Source organism: Dermochelys coriacea, chromosome 9, assembly GCF_009764565.3.
Source record: "Dermochelys coriacea isolate rDerCor1 chromosome 9, rDerCor1.pri.v4, whole genome shotgun sequence".
Classification (NCBI taxonomy): domain Eukaryota; kingdom Metazoa; phylum Chordata; order Testudines; family Dermochelyidae; genus Dermochelys; species Dermochelys coriacea.
In genome coordinates, this window is record NC_050076.1 from 105,107,782 (window position 1) to 105,119,359 (window position 11,578).

The 11,578-nt window shown below is 44.6% G+C and overlaps 1 protein-coding gene across 5 annotated transcripts in view; it reads left to right on the forward strand.

Moving 5' to 3' along the window:
• The window catches only part of OGT (O-linked N-acetylglucosamine (GlcNAc) transferase), a 76,427-nt gene that overhangs the window by 34,565 nt on the left and 30,284 nt on the right, over positions 1-11,578 (forward strand). For all 5 annotated transcript variants that reach the window (XM_038415170.2, XM_038415171.2, XM_043492754.1 and 2 more), the window contains 2 exons: positions 297-455; positions 11,485-11,574. In XM_038415170.2, the coding sequence (XP_038271098.1) occupies positions 297-455; positions 11,485-11,574 (249 nt within the window). The remainder of the gene's footprint in view (positions 1-296; positions 456-11,484; positions 11,575-11,578) is intronic.

The window sequence follows — 11,578 nt, forward strand, 5'->3', positions numbered from 1 at the left end:
TCAGTCAGGCCTCTATTTGGACTCAAATTTGGATAACGCACAGCTTGCCTGTGTGAGCAACAAAAGTGCAACCCTCTACCTGAAATCTGGGAACTGGTCAGATGTGGTTTTCAAACATTATTGGGTGATGCACAGAACCGTCATCAATGCAGTAGCATAGAAACTTAACCATGGGGAAAATAATAAAACTCTGTAATTCTGAAAGTCTATCCTATTTACTATCTATGCTCTTGCTGCTTCAGATTTTGTTTAAAGTTTATCATGTCTCAAAAAAATCTTGTGAATTTGATTGCCAGATCAATGTCCTTCACAAGCCACCATATGAGCATCCAAAGGACTTGAAGGCCAGTGAAGGCCGGCTTCGTGTTGGCTACGTGAGCTCTGATTTTGGAAATCATCCAACCTCCCACCTAATGCAGTCAATCCCAGGAATGCATAACCCTGACAAATTTGAGGTAAGAGAACATAAATAGCATGCTGAAAGTTTTAAATACAGCTAATAGAGGCTCCCTGGGTAACCTAAGGAAGGTAAAGCACATGGTTATGTGGAAGGTTTGAGGTCACTTTCTCTTTCCTGGCAGTTCTTGGTGTATCACCTTTTGGAGCAGGAGGTGTCTCTTATACCCCAGTAGTAGCTCATCTTGCCATTTATGAAGTAGCAGTGAAAGACTCCACATGGAGATTCATCCCATCCTCAACTAGAGACAAATAAGGGAGGAGTGTTAATCATGGGGAGTACTCAAGGCATGTTTTGTGTTGTATGTCCCAAGATATCGTCTAGTAGGGTCTTCCCCATTTAATCTTTTAAATTTTTTCATCCTTTCTCATTTGTCTGCATGACCTGTGTTTCAACAGGATCAGGATACCCAGTAATGCTACCGAACAGTAGCTGCACATGTGTCTGTCTAAAACTCTGCCTGCCCCAGTCACACTTACTACTTAATATTTATTGCACATTCTTATAAACTATTTTCAAGAAGATATGACCACTACACTCTTCCTCCTGGGTTATTTCTATCAAGGGATCCTCACCAGCTTAAGGAGTCCTGGCTACTCATTTGTAATTGAAACTGGAAATGAGATGTACAGTTGCACATATTCAGTCACTCCCAACGGAGTAAGTATAAATCTACCCCTAAAAATTGCCAGTTTTCTGAATTACTTTTGGCATAAATGGCTTCATCAAGTGATAGTCCCTATGTGTATTCCACACTGGTACGCATGTGCATCATGCCCCTGAGCCCAGACACATTTAGTAAGCAGCATCCATTGGTCCACACCAGTTTCCTGTTTTACCTACTTCCTTCCTTCTCTAGAAGTTTGCATCAAAAAAGAGAAGTCCATGTTGGTCATCGCCCATACGGTCCATAAACTTCATAGGAGTGACTTAGGCTCTTGCTGTGGTTGATCCCTCTACCGATTAAGAGATTCCATGTCATGGGTGCTCTCATAAACCAGGTCATCCATTGGCCCCAGACTTCAGTGAGAACACGCCTGTCCCACTCATGCACATGTGCCAGGTTTCATCTCCATTGTCTGCAAACCTGTGCATCTGCTCTCTAGAGAGGGGCAACATCATTGCCAAAATGACAATTCTATCCGAGGCTCCTCTGGACTTGTCTGGTTGACAAAGGCAGAAAAAGTTTGAGTGGGAATCCCTTTCATCACACCAACACGCAATGTAACCATGATTACTGATGCCTCCCTTTTAGGTTGGGGAGCTCATATGAATAATCATACTGCACAAGGCATCTGGACCACTTGGGAGTCCAGGATGTATATCAATTTACTGAACTGAGAGGTGGTCTGTTGTGCCTACAATGCCTTCCTCCCACTCATGCTATCCTGTCATAACCAGATAACATAGGACATTATAACTGGCTGCTATATAAACCAATCAGAGTGGAACGAGATCCCTCATTTGTTAGTCAGTCAGCTTTTGGAATTGGTGCATCAGCCATTACGTAACCCTTTCAGCAGCATATTTGACAGATGTGCAGAACTCCCTAGTGGACAGTCTCAGCAGGCATTTTTCCATGGACAATGAATGGGAGATTCCCAGTTCAGTCCTCTCAGTGGGGAACAGTCTTGAGACCTTTTTTGCCTCACAGGTGAACAGCAGATTTCCCCTATACTGCTTTAGAACAGCTATAGGCAAGGATTCAAAGGGAGATGCCCTCTGCTACCATGGAGGGTATCGCCTCAGGTATGCCTTCCCTCCAATCCCATTAATACCACAGGTCCTACAGAAAATTCATCACAACAGCACTTGAGTCGTCTTTATTGCACCTAACTGGCCGATACATTCCTGGTTTTCAGATCTAGTGAAGCTCCTAGCTATTCCACCCATAAACATCCACCTGTTTCCCAACCTTCTAACACCCAAGATCAACTTCAGGTACTCCAACCTGGAACTGCTGCAACTCAGGACCTGGTATTTGAACAGGCATCGGATGTAGATACTCATGTTCCAGGGTTGTGTGCGGTTCATTCTCTATCAAAGCAGAAAAGATTCTACCAGATAATATCAGGTAGATGAAAGTCTGTTCCAGTTATTTCCAGAATCTGGTGGGATTCCTGCTGTTCTGGAATATCTGCTTACTCTTAAAAAACACAGTTCCCTTTAGGTTCATTTGACAGTAATCCGTGTTTTTCATTCCCTTGTTGACAATTATACTATCTTCACGCATCCTGCAGTAGCTAGACTTCTGAAGGGACTTCTTCGATCCTTCCCACCCTTGGTGAAGCTCACACCCCAATGGGACCTCATTCTTGTTCTTTCATTTCACCAGTCCTCCCTTTGAACTTGTGGTCTCGTTCTTTTTGTCATCTTTCAATGAAAGTTGCCTTTATAGTTGCCACAACATGAGCCAGAAGAGTCAGTGAGCTGGGAGCAGTCATGGCAGACCTGACGTATGCTACCTTCCATAAAGAAAAGGTCTCACTACTCCCCAACCAAAAATTCATCCCTAAAGTTATTTGTTTCACATGCATCAAACCATCCACTTACCTTTTTTTCTTCTAACAAATAGAGGCAGCTTCGTTCTCTGGTTGTCCAAAGGGTACTGGCCTTTTATCTACCAAGAACAAAAACTATTAGACACCTTAACCATTTCTCTCCATAGCAGAGAGATCAAGGGGTCAAGATCTCTGGTCCCTATCTGTATTCCACTACTCACCTTCCATTCGCTCTGCTGCTGGATTATACCTGGATTTGCGGTAAGAGAAGGAACTGGAGAGATGTCTGTCTACATCACCTTTTATAACCTCGTTTTGGAGCATGGGAAGAGCCGCACATGTGCGGACCAATGGGTACTGCTTAATAAAATTCTCTGGACTCAGGCATGTGGTGCGCATGCATGATATTCCACATGAAGGTGATAGGGACCACACGTCTCTAAGAACCTTCAGTTACAGGTAAGTAACCTAGAATCGTAGAAGATTAGGGTTGGAAGAGACCTCAGGAGGTCATTTAGTCCAACCCCCTGCTCAAAGCAGGACCAACACCAACTAAATCATTCCAGCTAGGGCTTTGTCAAGCTGGGCCTTAAAAACCTCTAAGGATGGAGATTCCACCACCTCCCTAGGTAACCCAGTCCAGTGCTTCACCACCCTCCTGGTGAAATAGTTTTTCCTAATATCCAACTTAGACCTCTACCACTGCAACTTGAGACCATTACTCCTTGTTCTGTCATCTGCCATCACTGAAAACAGCCTAGCTCCATCCTCTTTGGAACCCCCCTTCAGGTAGTTGAAGGCTGCTATCAAATCCCCCCCTCACTCTTCTCTTCTGCAGACTAACTAATCCCAGTTTCCTCCGCCTCTTCTCATAAGTCATGTGTCGTAACCCCCTAATCATTTTCGTTGCCCTCCGTTGGACTCTCTCCAATTTGTCTACATCCTTTCTGTAGTGGGGGGCCCAAAACTGGAACCAATACTCTAGATGCGGCTTCATCATGCCGAATGGAGAGAAATAATCACTTCCTTCGATCTCTTGGCAATGTTCCTACTAATGCAGCCCAATATGCTGTTAGCCTTCTTGGCAACAAGGGCACGCTGGTGACTCATACCCAGCTTCTCATCCACTGTAATCCCCTTTTCTGCAGAACTGCTGCTTAGCGAGTCGGTTCCCAGCCTGTAGCAGTGCATGGGATTCTTCCATCCTAGGTGCAGGACTCCGCACTTGTCATTGTTGAACCTCATCGGATTTCTTTTGGCCCAATTCTCTCATTTGTCTAGGTCAGTCTGGACCTTATCCCTACCCTCCAGGATATCTACCTCTCCCCCCATCTTAATGTCATCCGGGAACTTGCTGAGGGTGCAATCCATCCCATCATCCAGATCATTAATGAAGATGTTGAACAAAACCGGCCCCAGGACCAACCCCTGGGGCATTCTGCTTGATATTGGCTGCCAACTAGACATTGAGCCATTGATCACGATCCATTGAGCCGGATAATTTAGCTAGCTTTCTATCCACCTTGTAGTCCATGCATTCCATCCATACTTTAACTTGCTGGCAAGAATGCTGATGGAGACCATATCAAAACCTTTGCTAAAGCCAAGGTATATCATGTCCACCGCTTTCCTCATATTCACAGAGCCTCTTCTCATATCATAGAAGGCAGTCAGGCTGGTCAGACATGACTTGCCCTTGGTGAATCCATGTTGACTGTTCCTGATCGCCTTCCTCTCCTCCGACTGCTCTAAAATGGATTCCTTGAGGACCAGCTCCGTGATTTTTCCAGGGACTGAGGTGAGGCTAACTGATCTGTAGTTTTTCCCCCCCATTCGTTGTCTTCCCCTTTTTTTTTTTTTTTTTTTTTTTTTAAAAAAGATGGGCGCTATATTTGCCTTTTTCCAATCGTCTGGGACCTCCCCTGATCACCACGAATTTTCAAAGATAATGGCCAATGGCTCTGCAATCACATCTGGCCCTATGGCATTGTGCGTGTCCAGCTTTTCTAAATAGTTCTTAACCTGTTCTTTCACCACTGAGGGCTGTTCACCTCCTCCTCATACTGTGCTGCCCAGTGCAGCAGTCTGGGAGCTGACCTTGTCTGTGAAGACTGAAGCCAAAAAAGCATTGAGTACTTCAGCTTTTTCCACATCATCTGTCACTAGGTTGCCTCCCCCATTCGGTAAGGCTCCCACCACTTTCCCTGACCACCTGTCAAAACCCTTTTTGTTACCCTTCACATCCTTTGCTAGCTGCAACTCCAGTTGTGCTTTGGCCTTCCTGATTACACCCCTGCATGCTCAAGCAATATTTTTTTACTCCTCCCTAGTCATCTGTCCAAGTTTCCACTTTTTGTAAGCTTCCTTTTTGTATTTAAGCTCACCGAAGATTTCTCTACGCCAAGCTGGTCGCCTGCCACATTTGCTATTCTTTATGCGCATCGGGATGGTTTGTTCCTGCTCCCTCAATAAGACTTCTTTAAAATACAGCCAGCTCCCTGGACTCCTTTCCCCCACATATTAGCCTCCCAGGGGATCCTGTCCATCAGTTCCCTGAGGAAGTCAGTCTGCTTTTCTGAAGTCCAGGGTCTGTATTCTGCTGCTTTCCTTTCTTTTGTCAGGATCCTGAACTTGACCATCTCATGGTCACTGCTGCCCATGTTGCCACCCACTTCTACTTCCCCTACCAATTCTTTCCTGTTTGTGAGCAGCCGGTCAAGAGGAGCACGGCACCTAGCTGATTCCTCCAGCACTTGAACCAGGAAGTTGTCCCCAACATCCTCCAAAAACTTTCTGGATTGTCCATGCACTGCTGTATTGCTTTTCCAGCCAATGTCAGGGTGATGGAAGTCCCCCATGAGAACCAGGGCCTGTGATCTGGAAACTTCTGTTACTTGTCGGAAGAAAGCCTCATCTACCTCATTCTCCTGATCTGATTGTCTATAGCAGACACCCAACACTACATTCCCTTCTTGCTCTCGCCTCTAAACTTAACCCAAAGACTCTCAACAGGCTTTTCTCTGGTTTCATACTTGAGCTCTGAGCAATCATACCGCTCTCTTACATACAATGCAACTCCTCCACTTTTTCTCCCCTACCTGTCCTTCCTGAACAGTTCATACTCATTCATAACAGTGCTCCAGTCATGTGAGTTACCCCACCAAGTCCCTGTTATTTCAATCACATCTTAAAAAGAAAAGGAGTACTTGTGGCACCTTAGAGACTAACAGATTTATTTGAGCATAAACTTCTGTGAGCTACAGCTCACTTCATTGGATGCATTCAGTGGAAAATACAGTGGGGAGACTTATATGCACAGAGAACATGAAACAGTGGGCATTACCATACACACTGTAATGAGAGTGATCAGGTAAGGTGAGCTATTACCAGCCGGAGAGTGGGGGGGAAAAAACCTTTTGTAGTGATAATCAAGATGGGCCATTTCCAGCAGTCGGCAAAAACATCTGAGGAACAGTGGGCGGGGAGGGGAGGGGAATAAACAAGGGGAAATAGTTTTACTTTGTGTAATGACCCATCCACTTTATTCAAGCTTAAGTTAATTGTATCCAGTTTGCAAATGAATTCCAATTGAGAAGTCTCTTGTTGGAGTCTGTTTTTGAAGTTATTTTGTTGAAGAATTGCTACCTTTAGGTCTGTAATCGAGTGTCCAAAGAGATTGAAGTGTTCTCCGACTGGTTTTTGAATGTTATAATTCTTGACGTCTGATTTATTCTTTTACATAGAGACTGTCCAGTTTGACCAATGTACATGGCAGAGGGGCATTGCTGGCACATGATGGCATATATCACATTGGTAGATGCGCAGGTGAACGAGCCTCTGATAGTGTGGCTGATGTGATTAGGCCCTATGATGGTGTCCCCTGAATAGATATGTGGGCAGAGTTGGCAACGGGCTTTGTTGCAAGGATAGGTTCCTGGGTTAGTGGTTCTGTTGTGTGGCGTGTGGATGCTGGTGAGTATTTGCTTCAGGTTGGGGGGCTGTCTGTAAGCAAGGACTGGCCTGTCTCCCAAGATCTGTGAGAGTGATGGGTCGTCCTTCAGGATAGGTTGTAGATCCTTGATGATGCATTGGAGAGGTTTTAGTTGGGGGCTGAAGGTGATGGTTAGTTGCGTTCTGTTATTTCCTTTGTTGGGCCTGTCCTGTAGTAGGTAACTTCTGGGTACTTTTCTGGCTCTGTCAATCTGTTTCTTCACTTCAGCAGGTGGATATTGTAGTTGTAAGAACGCTTGATAGAGATCTTGTAGGTATTTGTCTCTGTCTGAGAGGTTGGAGCAAATGCGGTTATATCGTAGAGCTTGGCTGTAGACAGTGGATCGTGTGGTGTGATCTGGATGAAAGCTGGAGGCATGCAGGTAGGCATAGCGGTCAATAGGTTTCCGATATAGGGTGGTGTTTGAGACCATCGCTTGTTAGCACCGTAGTGGCCAGGAAGTGGATTTCTTGTGTGGACTGGTCCAGGCTGAGGTTGATGGTGGAATGGAAATTGTTGAAATCATGGTGGAATTCCTCAAGGGCTTCTTTTCCATGGGCCCAGATGACACAGATGTCATCAGTATAGCACAAGTAGAGTAAGGGCATTAGGAGACGAGAGTTGAGGAAGCATTGTTCTAAGTCAGCCATAAAAATGTTGGCATACTGTGGGGCCATGCGGGTACCCATCGCAGTGCCGCTGATTTGGAGGTATACATTGTCCCCTAATATGAAATAGTTATGGGTGAGGACAAAGTCACAAAGTTCAGCCACCAGGTTTGCCGTGACATTATCGGGGATACTGTTCCTGATGGCTTGTAGTCCATCTTTGTGTGGAATGTTGGTGTAGAGGGCTTCTACATCCATAGTGGCTAGGATGGTGTTTTCAGGAAGATCACCGATGGATTGTAGTTTCCTCAGGAAGTCAGTGGTGTCTTGAAGATAGCTGGGAGTGCTGGTAACGAAGGGCCTGAGGAGGGAGTCTACATAGCCAGACAATCCTGCTGTCAGGGTGCCAATGCCTGAGATGATGGGGCGTCCAGGATTTCCAGGTTTATGGATCTTGGGTAGCAGATAGAATACCCCTGGTCAGGGTTCCAGGGGTGTCTGTGTGCGGATTTGTTCTTGTTCTTTTTCAGGGAGTTTCTTGAGCAAATGGTGTAGTTTCATTTGGTAACCCTCAGTGGGATCAGAGGGTAATGGCTTGTAGAAAGCGGTGTTGGAGAGCTGCCTAGCAGCCTCTTGTTCATATTCCAACCTATTCATGATGACTACAACACCTCCTTTGTCAGCCTTTTTTATTATGATGTCAGAATTGTTTCTGAGGCTGTGGATGGCATTGTGTTCTGCATGGCTGTGGTTATGGGGCAAGTGATGCTGCTTTTCTACAATTTCAGCCCGTGCACGTCGGTGGAAGCACTCTATGTAGAAGTCCAGTCTGTTGTTTTGACCTTCAGGAGGAGTCCACCCAGAATCCTTCTTTTTGTAGTCTTGGTAGGAAGGTCTCTGTGGGTTAGTATGCTGTTCAGAGGTGTGTTAGAAATATTCCTTGAGTCGGAGATGTCGAAAATAGGATTCTTGGTCACCACAGAACTGTATCATGTTAGTGGGGGTGGAGGGGCAGAAGAGGCGGCCCCAAGATAGGACAGATTCTTCTGCTGGGCTAAGAGTATAGTTGGATAGATTAACAATATTGCTGGGTGGGTTAAGGGAACCACTGTTGTGGCCCCTTGTGGCATGTAGCAGTTTAGATAGTTTAGTGTCCTTTTTCTTTTGTAGAGGAGCAAAGTCTGTGTTGTAAATGGCTTGTCTAGTTTTTGTAAAGTCCAGCCACGAGGAAGTTTGTGTGGAAGGTTGGTTTTTTATGAGTGTCCAGTTTTGAGAGCTCATTCTTAATCTTTCCCTGTTTGCTGTAGAGGATGTTGATCAGGTGGTTCCGCAGTTTCTTTGAGAGTGGTGTGGCACAAGCAGTCAGCATAGTCTGTGTGGTATGTAGATTGTAATGGATTTTTTACCTTTGGTCCTTTTGGTATGATGTCTGTCTGTTCCCCATGTTTATTCCGTGCTGCCCCCCGCCCCCCCCACACTGTTTCTCAGATGTTCATCAACTGCTATTTCCCTGTGTTTATTTCCCCCCCACACACACATTCTTGTCAACAGCTGGAAATGGCTCACCTTGATTATCACTACAAAAGATTCTCCTCCTCCCCACCACCCCCTGCTCTCCTGCTGGTAATAGCTCACCTTACCTGATTACTCTTGTTACAGTGTGTATCGTAACACCCACTGTTGCATGTTCTCTGTGTCTATAAATCTCCCCACTGTATTTTCCACTGTATGCATCCAACGAAGTGAGCTGTAGCTCACAAAAGCTTATGCTCAAATAAATTTGTTAATCTCTAAGGTGCCACAAGTACTCCTTTTTCTTTTTTGCGGATACAGACTAACACAGCTGCTACTCTGAAACCAATCACATCATAGTTCCTCTACTGTGCCAGGACTTCCAATTGCGTTCATGTACAGGCACCTAAGATAACTAGCCAATTGCCCTACTTGGTCAGTATGACTCGGGACGCTCCCCTGTTGCATCCTTCTTGTGTTTCTTCCTGTTGTTTCACTTCCCCACTTTCCTCAGGGGTTACGTCTCCATCCCCCAGCAAATCTAGTTTAAAGCCCTCCTCACTAGGTTAGCAAGCCTGCCTGTGAAGATGCTCTTCCCTCTCTTCGTTAGGTGGATCCCATCTTTTCCTAGCAATCCTTCTTCATGGAACAGGAACCTGCATTTCCTACATTAATACTTAAAGTACACTAGACTAGTATGAAGGAAGCAGTACCACTTAGTGGCTAAAGTGGACTGGAGCTCAAATCTGAGTTCCATTCCCAACTATGTCACAAGTTCAGTGTGTGACTGAGCACGTAACTTAATGTCTCTAGCAAAATAAGGATACTGCTTACTTTTGTAAAGTATTGTGAGATCTTTACTTAAAGCCAAAATACTTAAAAGTGTTGGTTTTATTCGCAAAGACGCTTTATTTACTAGATCAGTCAGAACAGACTGACACTTCCCCAGGTCACAACATCCCCTTGAGTTCAAAACACTGACAGCTGACTTAATAAACCTAAACCTTCACATATACTTTGAAAACTTGTTCCCCAAGTCCCTTTCTCTTTGCCTCTCTTATGGTGACACTTGTGATGATCAGATACATTATTTTCCTGATAAAGAAACACAAAAAGTTACTACTACTTTCAGATTAGCTGACAGATATAAAAATAGCAAATTTATATCAGACTAATACCCTGTTATCTTCAGAAAAGAGTTGCTTAGTTAAAGCACTACATTTGGAAATTTTAACAAGTTAACTTTTTTTTTTTTTAATCTCTGGTACAAGCATTAATGGTGGCAAGAAGTCAGTAAATACCTATGTTGGCTTCTAAGCAGAGTGCGGCAGTGATGCATCTTAACTTGTTCTGGAGTGAGGATGTTGTTTCATTATCTACCAATGAAAAGATAAACCCCAAACAGAACTTGAATCCACTATTTCATGCTGAAGTCAGCACCTTGCCCTCTAAACCAGTGGTTCTCAAACTGATTTGATTGAGTCCCACTTCTTTGTGTCTGTGTCTGTCTGTCTAGTCATTTATGGCTTCCCACCCTCAAGTACATATATCGCCACCTAGCTCTGAAGGCAGAGCAGTGGCTGCTGGCTGAGCGCCCCGCTCCGAAAGCAGCACTGCGCCAGCAGCAACATAGCAGTGTAAGGGAGTCAACAGGATACTTAGCATCCAATTGCTACCCTTACTTCTGCACTGCCGCTGCAGGGCTGGCATCCTGCCACCTCCAGCTAAGGGATTTGAGGGCGTCCTGCCACCTCCAGCTGGGGGGGAGGAGTTCCTGAGCTCAGGCGTTATCCCCACTTCCTGGATGTGCACAGCCCTTATGCACAAGCCCCAGCCACCTTGGGCTGACAGCCACCGCTCTTCACAAAAGAATAAAGCACGCAGCTCACACCTCCCTCATAGTTTGAGAACCGCTGCTCTAGACTAATTGGGTTCATGCAGGTTGACTGTTTGAATCAGTGACCAGTAAATATTAGATTTACTGAAGGTAAAAATGTTTACATACCTTGTCACCCTTTGCTTTTGATACTGGATCCATTTCACACTTTTAACTGGCGAGTTGCATACTACTTTCTCCAGAACTTATCCAGTTTGGCTGGAGAGTCAATAAAGAAAAATGGGCTGAATGTAATATCAACCCAAAAGTGAGACCACTTGTGAAATTGTTACACTTCCAACAAACTCTTAAGCTGCTTATATGCAATTTTCGTAACCCTTATTTAGGATTTTTCGTGTTCAAAGCACTTACAAAATAACTGGCTAATGTTTGTGTAAAATAAAATTAAACTTAATCCTAAACAATTTCCTCTTTTGAATGAGGATAACGTAGAGTAATTACATAGCATTTATGATGAATTTTAGTCAATAGGCTAAATTTCAAGTATTTATATTAACTTGTGGTGCTGTATATCCTAGGTGTTCTGTTATGCCCTCAGCCCTGATGATGGGACAAACTTCCGTGTAAAGGTGATGGCGGAAGCAAATCATTTCATTGACCTTTCCCAGGTGA